Genomic DNA, 19,198 nt, shown 5'->3' with positions numbered 1-19,198 from the left:
TGCAATACAACATATAGCAACAGATAAAAATTATAGACCATGAAAACATGTAAGATTCTTAAAGGGGTATTCCCATCTCTGATCAACTAGCCCAATATGTTGTATTAGGAAGAAATATGTAGTATAGTTCTTCTGACTCGTTATGTTGCTCATCTCATGTGCAGGGTATTGCATTAGCTTAGGCATCCATGGTTACTACCACTCATAGTGACTGTTAGTTGTTAGTGGTCATAACCATGGATACCTAAGCTACTGCAATGTCCTGGACATGGGTTAAGTCACAGAGAATCAGGAAAACTATAGCACATTTCTAATTGGAGGTATTTGCTATTATTATTACACCTAGTATATTTTGTGATAGGATCTTGGAAATGGGAGTACCTCCTTTAGGCCTCCTTCACATGTCAGTGTGTCTGGTACATGTGATGATAGTTTTCATAAGTCCTGGAGACACTTAAACACGTAGACCCATTCAAGTGAATGGATCTGTGCACACGTCAGTGGCTGTGGGCAAGAAGACATGAATTTTTTTTGCAGCAGCAAAGGCCGCAAAACGTCTCGCGCATGTGCACACTGATGACACACGGCTGACATCTGTGGGTCAACAGTGTGACATGTACCAGCGCCGGGAAATCAGCGGTAGTGTTCACGATAATCTCCGGCTCCAGGTGAAGACAGCTCACATCATTGTACCCTGCTCTGACTGTGATCAGCGTGAGCAGGGGACAATCCTGAGAGTAGTATTCAGCCCCCGCTGTCTATATAATTTTACTCCAATTCTAAAATAAAAAAAATAAAAATCACATTATACTCACCTTAACACCTAATAACCTGAAGCCATTGTCCTGTGTAAAGAAACTAAAATGAAAAACACAACAATATCACCTCACCTGTCCAAAGTTGAAAGAATCCAAAGTGACCCACGCCAAATCCGTTTGTGCGACATCTGCTCAAAAGCACGAGCAGTGACCAGAGGCGACCGATCAAGTTGAAAAGCTGGGGAGAATGACTTGTTGCACCCCGATTTCTCAAGGTGAACTGCGATGATCTCACTAAGGTCAGCACAGTTTATGGGCCCGCTCTCGCTGAAGGGAGTAATTTTCCCCAGCTCTTCAGTGGAAGTGGTTGCCTCATAACCCTCCATCAAAGTCCATCACACCTAAAAGCACTACAAATATTGGCTGATAAATTAACTCATTCAACCTTTATCTACCCCCAATTCCTTAAGATGGCTGGACCATCATTGTAGGCAAGCCCCGTACTTTGTGTCACTCCCACCACATTGTAGATTGTAAGCTCTTACAGGCACGGTCGTCAATATCTTTGCATTATCCATTTACTTTGTTATGAGTGTTGTATATGAACTGTTGAATTGTAAAGCGCTGTGGAATATGTTGGTGCTATATAAAGATTATTATATTATTATTATGAGCAAATATCACACAGATGGCTTACAGCGGTGGAAACTCTGCAGTCTTTCAACTTTGGGCAGGTGAGAGATATTGTTGTCTTTTATTTTTGCTTGTTTACAAGGGACAATCGCTTCAGAGGATTAGGTGCTAAGGGCTTGTACCCATTAGGCTGTGTGCACACGTAGCAGATTTTTCACGTTTTTTTCACGTCTTTTCGCTATAAAAATGCTATAACACTGCGAAAAAAAGCTCACATTAAGCAGCCTATTTAATAGAATGCAATCCGCATTTTTTTGCACATGCTGCGTTGTTTTCCTGAGCGGAATCGCATTCCAGAAAACAATGCATGTTTGTTAAATTTGCGGAATCGCGGGGATTCTGCACACCTACGAATTCATTGATCTGCTTACTTCCCGCACGGGGCTGTGCCCACCATGCGGGAAGTAAGCAGATCATGAGCGGTTGGTACCCAGAGTGGAGGAGAGGAGACTCTCCTCCACGGACTGGGCACCATATAATTGTTTAAAAAAAAAAGAATTAAAATAACAAATCGTGATATACTCACCTTCTGATGGCCCGGAGTCTTCCCGCCTCTCAGCGGTGCACGCGGCCGCTTCCGTTCCCATTTCCCATGGATGCTTTGTGTGAAGGACCTGCGATGACGTCGCGGTCACGTGACCGTGACGTCATCGCAAGTCCTGCACACAAAACATCTATAGGATATAGGATCTATATATTGTTAGATAGCAGCTTATTTGTTTAGTTAGTGCCGGACAGGCTAGGAAAAAACAAAACATAAAAATAAATCCTATGTTGCTTTCACGTTAATAAATCTGACCTGAGGTCAGTCATCTTGGAAACCTGCTGTCGCCTCAGAGTTCAATGCACAAACCACGTGACCTTTGACCCCAGCAAAGGCGATCCCGAAGTGTTTTGTTACATTGTGGTGGAGAACCGGGCATCACGTGGCACAGGCGACAGTATGGAAGACGTGGTGAAAGCCCTAGTACAGTCCACTGCCGTACAGCAGCAGGCCACTGCCGCACAGCATGAAGCTAATCGCTTGATGGCCGCACAGCTGAAGGAGTTATTGGACATGACGGTTGCAGACCGCCAGCTTCTCCAACAGGTGGCGCAGCGCCTGGTGAGCATGCCTGAGGTAGACCCGGAAGCAGAGTCCAGAAGGATCCATGTGAGTCGGTACTGGCAAAAGTTGACTGCAGAAGATGACGTCGAAGCATACCTGACAACGTTCGAGCGGACGGCGTTGAGGGAGAAGTGGACGAAGGCACGATGGGCCGATTTGATTGCTCCGTTTCTCTCCGGCGAGGCCCAAAAAGCTTACCATGACTTAGACCCGGAAGTCGCTCAGGACTTTGAGAAGCTGAAAGTTGAGATCCTGACCCGGCTGGGTGTGACGACGGCTGTCCGTGCACAGAGGGTACATCAGTGGACCTATCAGCAAGATAAACCGCCGCGATCGCAGATGTTCGACCTGATCTACTTGATAAAGAAATGGCTGCAACCCGAGGTACTGACAACTCCGGAGATAATCCAGCGGGTCGTTCTGGACAAGTACCTGAGAGTACTACCACCGGCGCTGAAAAAGTGGGTGAGCCAAGGAAACCCTGCGACAGCGGATCAACTGGTGGACTTGGTTGAGCGTTATTTCGTGGCGGAAGGACTTCCTGATGATACCGCTACTACCCGAACTGTACCTCCTCCTCGTGGAACCGGTAAGACTGTTCCAGGGACTGCGGGGGAAGGAAAATTGCCAAAAACTGTGGGGGAGGAATACGGGACTGCTTGCACCCCGAGATCAAGGGTGTCGGACTCTGGTTTCAATAGGGGGCTTGTTAGGTGTTTCCGTTGCCATGAGAAGGGCCATGTTTCTGCGAACTGTCCTGTTACCACTGAACCCATGCAGTGCGACATTACGGACTCTAAGAAACGCATGTCTTTGGTTACACGGCTAGTAAGTGTGAATGCGGGTCAAAATGATATAGCGAAACACGAAACACCTGTGTGAATTATCTGTTGATGGGAAAAGTGTTGTGGCGTTACTAGACTCTGGAAGTGTGGTGACTCTGGTGAAAGCTAGTCTGGTGGCACTTTCATCAGGTTCGTCTGACAAATTTTCTGTAACGTGTGTGCATGGTGACACCTGTTCGTACCTAACGGCGGTCATATCGATTTCCACTCCCTATGGGTCTGTGCAACACAAAGTGGGACTCGTTCCCGCATTGTTACATGATATAATCCTGGGCAGGGAATTTCCCCATTTCTGGCAGTTGTGGGAGAATCAGTTGCTCCTTCACCGTAGCTGTGAATCTTTTCCCATGCCATCTGGAGGTCCCGAACTCCTAGAGGAGGTCCCACAGGCAGACGTTGCTAGGGAGGTTATTGAATCTAACCTTCAGTTCCCCTTCTCAGTTATGGCGGGGAAACTGAGGAAACTGAGGAAACTCAGCGAGAGGCGGAGGCAGACAGCCATCCAGCACCCTGCCTACCAGATTTGGGAGTCCAGTTGGATGACTTCCACAGCGAGCAAATGAGAGATCCTACCCCGACTCCGGCTAGGAAAAATGTAAAAATGATAGATGGGGTACCCGTAGAACCTGACACTAGGCTAGCGTACCCGCACATGGTTCTTGAAAATGATTTGCTCTACCAGGTAGAGAAAAAAGGGGAAGATATTGTGCAACAGTTAGTGGTTCCCAAACCTTATCGGCGGAAGGTACTGGACCTGGCCCACGGACATATAATGGGGGGACATCTGGGGGTACAGAAAACCACAGAAAGGATATCGCATTGTTTTGTGTGGCCCGGAATACATAATTATGTGCGTAACTATTGTGAGTCCTGTCCAGAGTGCCAAATCTCTGCGCCTAAAACTCGGTTCTGTAGCCCTTTGGTACCCCTCCCTATCATTGGGTTACATGGAGTCCTTTGCAGCCCAACTGAGGCAACAAGTTGCTGAACTTCAGAACTTTGGTACCACCTACCAAGAGAAATTTTCAAGTTGCAGACACAGGTGTAGGGTCAGAAAAAGGAAATTATTGAGTTGCAGAGGCAACTTCTGGAATTGTGCAACTCTGGCCTGGAATCAAACGCACGCATTACGCTGCCTGCAAATTTCAGGGGGGAGGTCATTATCACTACCATGGATTCCTAAATCAATGTCGTATCTATTTCCAGATGCATCCTTCTCTGTTTACCAGTGACAGTAAAAGGGTTCTGTTTATCATTAATCTCCTGACTGATGAGGCGCTTGCATGGGCCTCACCTTATTTGGAGAAGAACTCTGACCTCCTAAATGACTTAGGGTACCGTCACACAGTGCCATTTTCATCGCTACGAAGGTACGATTCGTGACGTTCTAGCGATATAGTTACGATCTCGCAGTGTCTGACACGCAGCAGCGATCAGGGACCCTGCTGAGAATCGTACGTCGTAGCAGATCGTATGGAACTTTCTTTCGTCGCTTGATCACCCGCTGACATCGCTGGATCGTTGTGTGTGACAGCGATCCAGCGATGTGTTCGCTTGTAACCATGGTAAACATCGGGTAACTAAGCGCAGGGCCGCGCTTAGTAACCCGATGTTTACCCTGGTTACCAGCGTAAACGTAAAAAAACCAAACAGTACATACTTACATTCCGGTGTCTGTCCTCCGGCGTCTCAGCTTCTCTGCACTGTGAGCGCCTGCCGGCCGGAAAGCGAGCACAGCTGTGACGTCTGACGTCACCGCTGTGCTTTCCGGCTGGCGCAGACACAGTGGAGAGAAGCAGAACGCCGGGGGACAGACACCGGAATGTAAGTATGTACTGTTTGTTTTTTTTACATTTACGCTGGTAACCAGGGTAAACATCGGTTACTAAGCGCGGCCCTGCGCTTAGTAACCCGATGTTTACCCTGGTTACCCGGGGACTTCGGCATCGCTCCAGCGCCGTGATTGCAAAGTGTGACCGCAGTCTACGACGCTGGAGCGATAATCATACGACGCTGCGACGTCACGGATCGTGCCGTCATAGCGATGAAAATGGCACTGTGACGGTACCCTTAGTCTCTTTCATCACTACTATGGACCAAGTGTTTGATGATCCAAATCATTGTGCGACAGCTGAAACCAAATTGCAGAACCTACGTCAAAGGCGGTGCTCTGTAGCTCAATATACCTCTGAATTCCGCCGCTGGGTGGCAGACACCACATGGAATTTGGCTGCCCAGAGAAGTCAATTTTGCCGAGGATTATCAGAGCTAATCAAAGATGAACTTGCAAGGGTTGAGACCCCTGATAATTTGGAGGACTTTATTCAGCTATGCATCCGAATTGATCAGAGACTCACTGAACGAAGAAAGGAAAGGCTGCGAGTGTTTGGAAACACCCCTGACTACTTCTTTACTCAATCAGTATTAAAAAAAAAAATACAACAGAAAAAGGAAACTCTTCCTGAACTTATGCAAATCGATGTAATCCGTAAACCTCTCTCTGCAGTAGAGAAGGAGAGGCTGCGTACCAAGAATCTGTGTCTCTATTGTGTGGGCACTGGACATTTTTCCATCAACTGTTCTAGTAAAAGGACCATATCCTTCACAAATCCCAGGGCTGAAAGCAATTTAGACCTCTTTGAACCGCCAGACCCAGTTCTGCAGACGATCTCATCCGTAATGCAAGATAAAGGACAAGAGCAGACACCATCATCTCATTTTGTCGTTCCCATACAGGTCATAATTGGGAGCCAAACAATACAATGCTCTGCCATATTAGATTCTGGAGCAGGAGGTACTTTCATGGACTTACAATTCACACTTGACAATAACATTGCAAGTAGGACTAAATCCATGCTGATCGATATGGAAACGGTGGATGGATCACCTTTATCATCTGGACCGGTTACTCACAAGACAAACTGGAAATCTGTATGGAGTCGAATCATCATGAAGCGGTTAGTTTTCATCTCATTTCATCTCCAAAATTTCCAGTTATTCTAGGAATTCCCTGGTTTTCAATTCATAACCCATCTATCAATTGGGCATCGAGGACCATTACCTTCCCCTCTAAGTACTGTAAGAACTATTTCCATGCTAAGGTATCTGCTTCCAAATGAATTCAAATTTCCGAGATTTCTCATCAAAGTGATGATAAACTACCACCTCAGTACCAGCATTTCACTGGTCTCCAGTAAGAAGAAAGCCAATCAACTGCCTCCTCATTGTCCTTATGACTGTCCCGTTGAATTACTTCCTGGAGCGTCAATTCCATTTGGGCAAATTTACAATCTTTCTGAGCCAGAATTAAAAGTATTAAAAGGAACACCTGGACGAAAATTTAGAGAAAGGCTTTATTCAACCTTCTTCGTCATCAGCTGGGAGCACCCTTATTTTTTGTAGAAAAGGACTCAACCCTGCAACCATGTATCGATTATTCTTAATGTTAATTTTATTGATGTATCTATAGCTACCCACTCCCCTTAATCCCTGAGTTACTGGAGAGACTGCATTCTGCCAGACTTTTTACCAAACGCGATCTAAGAAGGGCTTATAATCTCATACGAATCCGCCCGGGAGATGACTGAAAGACTGCCTTTAGAACTCGATATGGACATTTTGATTATCTGGTTATGCCTTTCGGCCTTAGCAACGCCCCTGTCACCTTTCAGCAATTCATCAATGATGTTTTTCAAGATTTTTTTGGATCAGTTTGTTGTTTATCTTGAGGACATAGTTATATTTTCAGATACCCTGGAGGAGCATCGCAGACATGTCCAGTTAGTCCTGGAACGTCTACTAGAAAACCAGCTCTATATTGAACTCAAAAACTGTGAATTCGAACAAACCAGAACTCAATTTCTGGGATATATCATCTGCCCAGAAGGTCTGAACATGGATCCCAGTAAGATCAGAGCTGCCTACCCTAAAAAATTTAGAAGACGTTCAGCACTTTATAGGATTTGCAAATTTCTATAGAAGATTCATTAAAAACTTTTCAAAATTAATCTTACCAATTACTTCATTCACAAAGAAAACCAGAAAGTTTTTTTGGTCTCCTAAGGCACAAATGGCGTTTGACAAACTAAAGACACTTTTTACTTTCACACCATTACTTGTCCATCCAAACCCTGAGCTGCCGGTTGTTGATAAAGTAGACGTCTCAGACTCTGTGGTGGGAGCCGTTTTATCACAGCGAGTTGGAGACAAAATGCAGCTTCATCCATGTGCATTTCTTTCTCATACCATGTCAGCTGCAGAAAAGAACTGACATTGGAAATAAGGAACGGTTAGCCATTAAAGTTGCCTTCTCCGAATGGAGACATCTTTTGGAAGGGACCAATCATCCAGTGATTGTTCTTACTGACCTCAAAAATTTTGAATTTATCTGTACAGCTAAGAGGTTGTCTGCAAGACAAGAACGTTGGGACTCATTTTTCTCCAGGTTTAATTTTATAATTTCTTATCGGCCTGGTTCAAGAAATGGCAAGGCTGATGCTCTGTCCAGGATTTTTGTTGAACCTGGACCACAGGAGAGGTCTAGCACTGACTGTATCCAGGGGCGTAGCTAGAGCTTTTGCCGCCCGGGGCTGTTCCCGAGTTTGGCGCCCCCCCCCCCCCCCAGAATGTATGCCCCCCATCCCCACTCACAGTAAATCCCCCCCACAATATATGCCCCCCATCCCCACTCACAGTAAATCCCCCCCACAATATATGCCCCCCATCCCCTCACATTAAATCCCCCCCACAATATATGCCCCCATCCCCACTCACAGTAAATCCCCCCCCTGCACTTTCGGTGTCTTCAGCTCCACTGGAGCACTTACCACCGCTCTGCATCTCCTGCTCTGCCGCGCAGGTGAGTGACGTCAGCAGCGTGATCACATGACCTGATCACGCTGCTGGCGTCGCTCTGACCCGGCAGTCAGAGCTTCAATTGTACTCGCATCTCAGATACGAGTACAATTGAACATTGGGAGCCGGCGCGCCGCAGCTTCTCTGTGCCGGCTGTCAGCTTGACAGTCGGCACAGAGAACAGCTGACTCCCAGTGCGGGGGGTGACAGAATGCAGCCGCCGGGGGAGACACTGCGGACCGCCGCTTTAGGCGGCCCGACTGCGCCCCCCTGCCGGCTGCTCCCCCCTAGATACGCCACTGACTCACCCCCGCATTGTGCCGCCCCCCCGCATTGTGCCGCCCGGGGCGGCCCGCCCCCCCCCTTCCTACGCCACTGACTGTATCATTCTACGTCCAAAAACTTTTTTGGGGAATTTGTGATGAAAATTAAAGAGGGACACCAAACTGACTTCTTTCTTAACCATCCTTCTAAAGACATTGATCTTTCCTTTAAGGTGGGATTTTGGATGCAGAACCACCAAATATATGTCCCCAAATCTGCTCGACTTGAAGTCCTCAAACGTGTCCATGATTCTAAACTTGGAGGACACCCTGGAGTAATGAAAACGCAAGAACTTCTACTTTGTTCTTTTTGGTGGCCTAATTGTAGGAAGGATGCGAGAAAATATATTTCTTCCTGTTTAGCATGTGCACAGAACAAAACGCCACGATCTTCTCGTCTAAGACTTTTACCAACCTCTTCCAGTTCCATCTAGGCCTTGGGGATCAATCTTAATGGATTTTATCGTGGACTTTCCTCCTTCAAAAGAAATGATTGTTATCTTTGTTGTGGTGGATTGGCTCACAAAGATGTCCTATTTTATTCCGACTAAAGGAATTCCTACCGCTGAACAAACTGCAGAATTAGTGGTCAAAGGTATTCAGACTACATGGAATTCCTCACAATGTCGTTTCTGATAGAGATGTTCAATTTAGATCCAGATTTTGGAAAACCTTCTGTACACACACAATTCAATGGACAGACTGAAAAAACTAACCAAACCCTTCAACAATACCTGTGCTATATGTGTTATATTTCTTACCTACAGGATGACTGGGTGGATTATCTACCAATAGCAGAATTTGCATATAATAACTAGAAACACATTTCTACATCCCAAAGCCCATTTTTTTTGCTAACTATGGCTTGCATCTGGTATTTATTCCTAATCTTCCATTCAATACCTCAGTTCCTGCTGTTACAAACAGACTTACAGAGTTGCAGAAAGCTCAAAAAGAACTAACATGTTAGGGCATCTTAGGTTAGACTATGGGTTGAACTAGATGGACTTAAAGTCTTCCTTCAACCTTAATAACTATGTAACTGAGATGTTACAAAAGACCCAAGAAGATTATAAAGAAACAGCAGATAGACGTCACAAAGTCCCTCCTACCTTTCAGGTCTGCGACAAAGTTTGGCTTTATACCAAAAACCTGAAGACAAACGTACCATCTTCTAAATTAGGTAAAAAATTCATAGGACCTTTTCAAATTTCTGCACAAATTAACCCAGTTGCTTTCCGTTTAAAACTTCCCAGCAGCCTGAAAATTCACCCTGTGTTGCATATGTCCTTGCTCAAGATATTCAATGAGAACTCTTTTACAGAAAAAACTCAGCCACCTCCTCCACCAGAAAAAGTCCATGGTGAAAAAGAATACATCGTTGTTGACATTTTGGACTCAATAAAATTTAGAGGGATACTACAATATTTGGTACAATGGAGGGGTTATGGACCAGAAGATAATTCATGGGAGGCAGAGGGCAACGTCCATGCATCCAGGCTTACAAGAGCTTTTCATCTGAGACACCAAGAGAAGTCAGTGCCTGGGATGTCCAGAGGCCATCCTGGAATGAGGGGAGTACTGTCACGATTCGAACCTAGCAGTTAATCTGCACCAGTTGGCACCTTTTCCTTCTGAGCTATTTAGCTCGCTGGACAGTCCCGTGCTTATCCAAATACTTGAACCTATGTTGTTGCTGATGTCTCCTCCCTGAGTTTCCTGTTGGTTATCACCCTGAGTTCCTCATTGGTTCATTCTGACTGAGAACCCTATTTAAAACTTGGCCTGATTATTGAGCTACCTGCTTTTAGTCAAGCTTCCTTCCACCTGCTATTCCTTCAAATGACACTGCTGCTCCTAGTAAACGACCTCTGGCTTCCTTGATTATGATTCCTGCTTGTAATGTTCTTGTACTGGCATGCTCCTGCACTGTCACTTTTCTAACCAGCCTTCACAATATAGCCCATGGTTGCGCTGGTGGAAATGCTGCACTAAATTCACAGGGTCACTTAGTTCATTGTGTAAGAGTCAAATTAGCTAATCTGTTATTACCAGAGTTAAGTTGTTACCCGGTTTTGAGTAGATTATTACCGGACCCTACATCTAAATCCTTTCCTGACCTGCCTACATATTTCTTGTTGACATCAAAACGGTTTGGCTTCTCATTTGACTGTTCTTCCAGGACCGGTACGGCTGCTAGACATTCAACATATAATTACAGTAAAATCTATGACTTCTCTGCATTTAGTGGTTACTACTCACCTGGGTCACATGTAGGAATCTCCTCTTTACACCGCTCATCACCCCTCACATATGTCTCTGCAGTATTAATATGGGTCAAATTTTCACCCTGAAACAAATTTTGTAAAAGTCACCAACAGATGGAGAAGTCACATCTATGATCAGCTCTAATCCTGCCATCTCCACCGTTCTCATTACACAAGTATAAAACATATAATACTGGTGGATAAAACAAGACTGAGCACAAGACCTTCACAGCCATCTACACATCATAGGGGAGGTCTCATGACACCTTCTCTCCATCTACCTGATGATCCTGAGGAACATTGGGATCTTCCTGTTTACAGTCCTGTGGAAGAAGAGGACGGGGACATCTCTCTGGTGTTGTCCTCTTACTGGATAGATCTGGAGGAAACACATACAGGGACTGAATTCATTCTTTACATACAGATAATTATAGGCAGTGTGTATTTAGTCCTGTCTATTACCTGGTGATGTCAGGGACTGGGGAACCTCCATCATGACGTCCTTGTACACATCTTTGTGTCCTTCTAAATACTCCCACTCCTCCATGGAGAAATAGACAGCGACATCCTGACACCTTATAGGAACCTGACACATACAATGATACCGTCATCCCCCCGATCCCTTCATAGTGTTACTGTATAATGTCCCAGCATTCCCAGCAGTGTCACCTCTCCAGTCAGCAGCTCAACCATCTTGTAGAGAAGTTCTAGGATCTTCTGGTCATTGATGACCTCATGTTTCAGGGGGTGAGGTGGAGGCCCCATGATTGGGCTCAGGGGTCTTCCCCATCCCTCAGACAGAGTTTTCTGACAGCACTTAGTAAAGGTCTTCACTACTGTGTAATCCTGGTTATGGAGAGACATATTAATAAATCTCACTACAGACATTTCCAGAGTTCTCACCTCTCCAGTTCTGTCCATCTGTTATTCCGATAGATAATGATGTTGTAAAAAGAAGCCATGACATATATGGAGAACTCTTGCAGGCTGTGTCATTGATGACGAGAGGCTGCCATATGCTGCCCAGCCAAAATCAAGTGGAACCAAAGTATGCTGGAAGGTTTGCAGCTATTCCTTTAATTTTGTACTTTAAAATAAAATTGCATTATATCGCAAGTAGTAGCCTTCTTTAAAGCCGTATCCGAACCTTAGTGTTAAAAAACTTGGCAATACACGCCTATCCCTTGCTGAGAATTGAGGAGTCCCTATCTGCATTAGGAAAAGCCAAATATTTTTCCTCACTTGATTTAGCCAGTGGCTACTGATAAGTCCTGGTGGCTGAGTAGGACGGCCAGAAAACAGCTTTTGTTCTCCCTATGGGCCTGTTTGAGTTCAACCGGCTACCCTTCGGACAGACGAATGCACTGGGAACCTTACAGCAGTTGATAGGAAGATGCTTTGAACTTTGAAGCCCCTTTGATCTATCTGGATGACATAATAGTTTATTCCTCCACGTTTGAAGAATATCTTCACCAGCTGGAGCAAGTGCTGGAGCGGCTTCAAAGACAAGGATTAGAAATAATGCCCCGGAAGTGTCATCTATTTAAGTGGGAAATTGAACACCTAAGACTCACCGTGTCTAATGAGGGAATTTACCCCACCGCAGAGAAGGTGGCTGCAGTACTGAAGTGGCCCACGCCTACTGACCTGGTAGAACTGTGAGCGTTCCTAGTGCTAGCCGTATGCAACCGGTTCATAAGGGACTTTGCCAAGATTGCAGTACCACAAAACGAGTTGTTGCGGGGCACGGCTGGAAACGTCAACCCATTCACTGGGGACCATGACAAGAGGAAGCATTTCAGGCATTAAAGATGACATTGACAGATGTCCCAATCTTGGCCTACCCTGCCTGTTTAGGGGCCTGTTGGAGCGTGGGAGGCTCAATGGGCTTTAATAGACTACATGAGGTAGAGACTTGCCGCCTAGCGAGAAAACTCGGTGACCTCCGGTAGGGCAAGAGCTTTGAGTGAGAACTGACGTGGTGACTCCCAAGACTGGGCACACTACTTTTGTGAAAAGGACACTAACGTTAACTAGTGAAGACTTTCTTGTTTATTCTAAACCTTTTGTATTCCCTCTACTGTAAAACTGCATAGCTACTAACACTTATTGTTTAAAAGTTACTGCTGTATATAAATAGCATTATATCAACCCTTGGCTGTTTCTGCCTCTTGATCTCTGCTTGTTGCATCCAGACACCTGCATTACAATGTAATTTGATATCATCAGAATCTCTCACCTCTCCAGTAAGCTGGAAGAGGATCTCTAGGGTGAGGTGTAATATCCTCTCCGCCATCTTGTCTCTGTCCATATCCATCCTTGAAGGGTCAAAGCAGATTTTGTAGTAGATGTCAATGTAAAAGATAAAATTTCTCAGGAACCTGAATAGAAAGAAGGTGAGATTATGTACAATCATACAAAATACTATGACCTTCCCCCCCCAACAAATTACTGGGTTGGTGCTGCTAGTTGAGAGCAATAACCTAAAATGTGGAGTTCAGACTGTAACACCATTACAGGCGCCTCTTCATGGTCTTCCCTCTACCTCCATGCAGCGACACCGGCATATTGACCGCCCCAGCCATGCGGCGTGGTCCCCGGCGTGTTGCCCGTTTCCTGGCCTGTGTGTGCCGTACCTCCCAGTGCGTGCTCCCGTGTTCTTAAGGGGGCAGCGTTCGCACATAGTAAAACGCCTCCAGCCAATAGCTGGGAGGCATTTAGTTTAACCCTTTCATGACCGGAGCTTTTTTCGGTTTTGCATTTTTGTTTTTCACTCGCCTTCTTCGCAGAGCCATAACTTTTTTATTTTTCCGTCAATATGGCCAAGTGAGGGCTTATTTTTTGCGGGACGAGTTGTACTTTTGAACGACACCATTGGTTTTACCATGTCTTGTACTAGAAAACGGGAAAACAATTCCAAGTTCGGTGAAATTGCAAAAAAAAGTGCAATGCAAAAAAAAGTGCAATCCCACACTTTTTTTTTGGGTTTGTTTTTTTGCTAGGTTCACTAAATGCTAAAACTGACCTTCCATTACGATTTTCCAGCTCATTACGAGTTCATAGACACCAAACATGTCTAGGTTCTTTTTTTATCTAAGTGGTGAAAACAAATTACAAACTTTGCTAAAAAAAACAAACAAAAAACAATGCAACATTTTCTGACACCTGTAGTGTCTCCATTTTTCGTGATCTGGGGTTGTGTTAGGGCTTATTTTTTGCACGCCGAGGTGACGGTTTTAATGATAACATTTTGGTGCAGGTACGTTCTTTTGATTGCCCATTATTGCATTTTAATGCAATGTCATGGCAACCAAAAAAATTTAATTCTGGCGTTTTGATGTTTTTTCCCGCTAAGCCGTTTAGCGATCAGGTTAATCCTTTTTTTAATATTGATAGATCGGGCGATTATGAACGCGGCAATACCAAAAATGTGTATGATTGATTTTTTGTTGTTGTTTTATTTGGGGCAATAGGGGGGTGATTTGAACTTTTATATTGTTTTTATTTTTTTTTATATTTTTAACACTATTTTTCTTTAACTTTTGGCATGCTTCAGTAGTCTCCATGGGAGGCTAGAAGCTGACATAACTCTAAGGGTATGTGCACACGTAGAATGGTCCTCTGCAGATTTTTCCGCAGTGGATTTGAAAAATCCGCAGGGCAAAAACACTGCGTTTTTCCTGCGGATTTACCGCGTTTTTTGTGCGGATTCCACTGCGGTTTTACACCTGCGGTTTTCTATTATGGAGCAGGTGTAAAACCGCTGCGGATTCCGCACAAAGAATTGACATGCTCCGGAATGTAAACCGCTGCGTTTCCGCACGTTTTTTTCCGCAGCATGGGCACAGCGTTTTCGGTTTCCCATAGGTTTACATTGTACTGTAAACTCATGGGAAACTGCTGCGGATCAGCAGCAAAATCCACATCGTGTGCACATAGCCTATCGGCTCTGCTACATAGAGGCGATGCTCAGATCGCCTCTATGTAGCAGAATTACAGACTTGCTATGAGCGCAGACCATCGGGTGGCGCTCAAGCAATCTGGTACCAAAAACCATAGAGGTGTCAAGGAGACCTCTGGTTGTCATGCCGACCGTGACCCGTGATCACGTGACGCAGGTCACCGGTGTGCGTATTTCCAGCTAGACGGCCGGAAGGGCATGATAAATGCCGATGTCAGAAATTAACAGTGGCTTTTAACTAGTTAATAGCCGCGGGTCACCAACGGAGCCCACATCAAAGCGGGGGATAGTGACATTGGCGTACGTCCGATGTCAGAAAGGGGTGGGTTAAAAGTACACCTGCAAGATGGATTCCAACCAATAGCTGGGAGCTAAGGGCCCACCAGTATCATTGACTTTGGGGGGCCCACATTGCACATACATGCAAATACTACACTTCCCTGGTTCACAAATCTACCTATGCTTCTATATAAAAGTAAACTGGGTAGTTTGGTTAATGAGTGATGATTTTGTTTTTTTCTGTACAGAGTAAATCAAGTGAATTATGCCAAGCACTGACCATAGTGGGGTTGGGGGCCCATATCTAGACTAGGGCCCACCAGGGGATTCCCCTGTTCCCCTATGAGCCAGTCCAAGCCTGGCAGGGAGGCATCTTGTTTAAAAGGAACCCTCCCCTATAGAGTGGTGTCAAGCACTACAGGGAATCATTAGTGAGTGAAGTAGCCTCCTAGTGAAGTTGTGAGGTCTCCTGGTACTGATGTGACCAGTGTGCTGACCCTGTAGTACCTGGTCATTGTGCGACCAGTCCTGAGTCTAAAGTCACTGATCCTGGTGCGGCCAGTTCCTGGACCTTGTCACCTGATCCGTGTGCGGCCAGTCCCTGAATCAACATCTAAGACTTGTGTGTCAATGTGTGAAAATTATTAATATTTATTTATATAGCACCATTAATTCCATGGTGCTGTACATGAGAAAGGGGTTACATACAGGGTTATAAATATCATTTACAGTAAACAGGTTTACAGTGAGAGGACCCTGTCCTTGCGGACTTACATTCTATGGGATAGTGGGGAAGAGACAGAAGGTAGGGGTGAGGCGGCGGCGGCTCTGGCGGTGGTGAGGCGGCGGCTCGGTTATTGTAGGCTGTAGGCTTTCCTGAAGAGATGGGTTTTTAGGTTCCGTCTGAAGGATCCGAGGGTGGTGGATAATCGGACATGTTGAGGCATGGAATTCCAGAGGATGGGGGATATTCGGGAGAAATCTTGGAGGCGATTGTGTGAGGAACAAATAAGTGTGGAGGAGAGTAGGAGGTCTTGGGATGAACGAAGATTATGTGAGGGAAGATAGTGTGAGATTAGTTCAGAGATATAGGGAGGGGACAGGTTGTGGATGGCTTTGTAGATCAGTGTTAGTAGTTTGAACTGGATTCGTTGGGGGATTGGGAGCCACTGGAGGGATTTGCAGAGGGGAGAAGCAGGGGAGTAGCGAGGAGAGAGGTGGATTAGGCGGGCAGCAGAGTTGAGGACAGACTGGAGTGGTGCAAGAGAGTTAGCGGGGAGGCCACAGAGGAGGGTGTTGCAGTAATCGAGGCGGGAGATGATGAGAGCATGCACAAGAGTTTTGGTATAGATTGTGGGCTGAGGAAGGAACGGATTCTGGCAATATTTTTGAGTTGGAGGCGACAGGAGGTGGCAAGAGCTTGGACGTGACGTTTGAAGGACAGGGCAGAGTCAAGAGTTACCCCAAGGCAGCGGATTTCAGGAGCAGGAGAGAGCGTGATGCCGTTTACCATAATAGATAGATTGGGTAGGGGGGATACGTGAGGTGGGGGAAAGATGAATTCAGTTTTGTCTACAGTGAGTTTTAGGAAGCGAGAGGTGAAGAAGGAGGATATGGCTGACAGACACTTCGGGATTCTGGACAGCAGGGAGGTGACATTTGGGCCAGAGATGTAGATCTGAGTGTCATCTGCATACAGGTGGTACTGGAAGCCATGGGACTTTATGAGTTGTCTTAGGCCAAGGGTATAGATGGAAAAAAGTAGGGGTCCTAGGACAGAGCCTTGAGGGACTCCAACAGAGAGAGGGCGGGATGAGGAGGTAGTGTGGGAGTGGGAAATGCTAAATGTGCGGTTGGATAGGTATGAGGCAATCCAGGACAGGGCGAGGTCTTTGATGCCAAGGGGAGAAAGAATCTGTAGCAGTAGGCAGCGATCGACTGTGTCGAAGGCAGAGGACAGGTCAAGAAGGAAGAGGATGGAGAACTGTCTGTTAGCTTTGGCTGTGACTAGGTCTGAGTAATATCTGAGTACCCCGTATATCCGGACTGCTACAAACAGTCTCCGAATTAGTGCGTAATACAGACATCAAGTATCGTTCTCGTTTCAGTTGGGATCACAAAAAAGGTTAACTCCTTGCCGACATCGGACGTACTATACCGTCCGATGTCGGGTCCCCTGCTTTGATGTGCGCTCCGGCGGTGAGCGCACATCAAAGTCGCGACATGTCAGCTGTTTTTTACAGCTGACATGTGCGCGCAATAGCGGCGGGTGAAATCGCGATCACCCGCCGCTATTAACTAGCTAAATGCCGCTGTCAAACGCAGACAGCGGCATTTAACTACCGCATCCGGCCGGGCGGCCGGAAATGAGCGCATCGCCGACCCCCCTCACATGATCGGGTGTCGGCGATGCTTGTATATTGTAGCCATAGAGGTCCTTGAGACCTCTATGGTTACTGATCGCCGGTGGCTGTGAGCGCCCCCCTGTGGCACACCTGCAATTCTGCTATATAGCAGCGATCTGATGATCGCTGTTATGTAGCAGAGCCGATCGGGCTGTGCCTGCTTCTAGCCTCCCATGGAGGCTATTGAAGCATGGCAAAAGTTAAAAAAAAAGTTAAAAAAAGTGAAAAAAATAAAAAAAATATAAAAGTTTAAATCACCCCCCTTTCGCCCCAATCAAAATAAATCAATAAAAAAAAAATCAAATCTACACATATTTGGTATCGCCGCGTTCAGGGCCGGTTTTAGGCAAAGTGGGGCCCTAGGCAAAAGTTTAAAATGGGGCCCCAAATGCTAACATATTGCACCAACAGAAACATTTTGGTTGTAGCTACATGCGCTGATTTCAGGCCACTAAACGAGCGTGATCAACAATATTGAAGTCATTCGCCACTTGTTTCCAGCCTCTTTACACTGGCTGGGGACAGAATGATCACTAGTAAATCAATCTGTCCCCATACAATATCATCTTAGCAGAATATCTGCAGTTTTAACTGGGCGATGTGCTGATGAGAACAATGATTTTTGTTCCGGCATATACTGTAAATACATACACCGTACATACACACAGATACACATACCGTACATACACAGACATACACCTTACATGCATACACACATACAGTTATATACACAGATAGTATACACATACCGTACATACATATACCATACATACACACAAATACACATACACCGTACGTACACACAGATACACATACAAATACAGTATATGCAAACACATACATATACCATACATACACACAGATACACATACATATACCATCATACATACACATACCGTACATACACACATGCATACACCCTACATTCACACAAATGCCGTACACACATATACCGTACATACACACAGATACACACACATATACCGTACATACACAGATACAGTTATATACATATAGTACACACATACCGTACATACATATAAAATACACCCAAATGCACATACCGTACATACATACATATACCGTACATGCATACACACACATATACCGAACATACAGATACACATACACGTACCGTACATACACACATACAGTATATACACATACCGTACACACATATACATACACATATACTGCATGTACATGCACATAAACATACATATATACCATATATCCATACAAATTTATTTCACATACACAGATACACACATACTGTACATGCATACACACACAGCCATACAACTATACCATACATACACACATATACTGTACATACACAGATACACACACACAGATAGAAACATACACATAGATACACACAGATGCACACATACATATACAAGCATATACATTCATACATACTAATCTTGTATAGGTGATCAGATGAGCCCTGCAGGTCAGTTCAGCTGGAGAAGGCTGCAGACCCCACTGTGGGGGATGGGGCACAGAGCAGACAGCACCTGATGATAAATTCCCAGTAAGGGAGGAAAAGACTCAAATTCAAAAAGTTCCATGACTAAAATTATAAAGAGATAAGTTATAAAGAGCACTATAACTGCACATTACTTTTCAGGTCACTTCACAGCATACATTTTGCTGCCGTGCTGCCCCTGCAGTGAGCTCCTCCCCCATCTCTTCTCTGTGA

General features: G+C 45.3%; 1 protein-coding gene across 1 annotated transcript in view; it reads right to left on the bottom strand.

Moving 5' to 3' along the window:
* The window catches only part of LOC143768262 (uncharacterized), a 32,787-nt gene that overhangs the window by 1,280 nt on the left and 12,309 nt on the right, over positions 1-19,198 (bottom strand). The window contains exons 2-6 of the mRNA XM_077256956.1: positions 13,088-13,229; positions 11,518-11,694; positions 11,311-11,434; positions 11,130-11,227; positions 10,844-10,931 (exon numbers count right to left, since the gene is read on the bottom strand). Of these exons, the coding sequence (XP_077113071.1) occupies positions 10,844-10,931; positions 11,130-11,227; positions 11,311-11,434; positions 11,518-11,694; positions 13,088-13,229 (629 nt within the window). The remainder of the gene's footprint in view (positions 1-10,843; positions 10,932-11,129; positions 11,228-11,310; positions 11,435-11,517; positions 11,695-13,087; positions 13,230-19,198) is intronic.

Source organism: Ranitomeya variabilis, chromosome 4 (genome assembly GCF_051348905.1).
Source record: "Ranitomeya variabilis isolate aRanVar5 chromosome 4, aRanVar5.hap1, whole genome shotgun sequence".
NCBI classification, from domain to species: domain Eukaryota; kingdom Metazoa; phylum Chordata; class Amphibia; order Anura; family Dendrobatidae; genus Ranitomeya; species Ranitomeya variabilis.
This window is presented reverse-complemented; position numbering and strand designations above follow the sequence as displayed.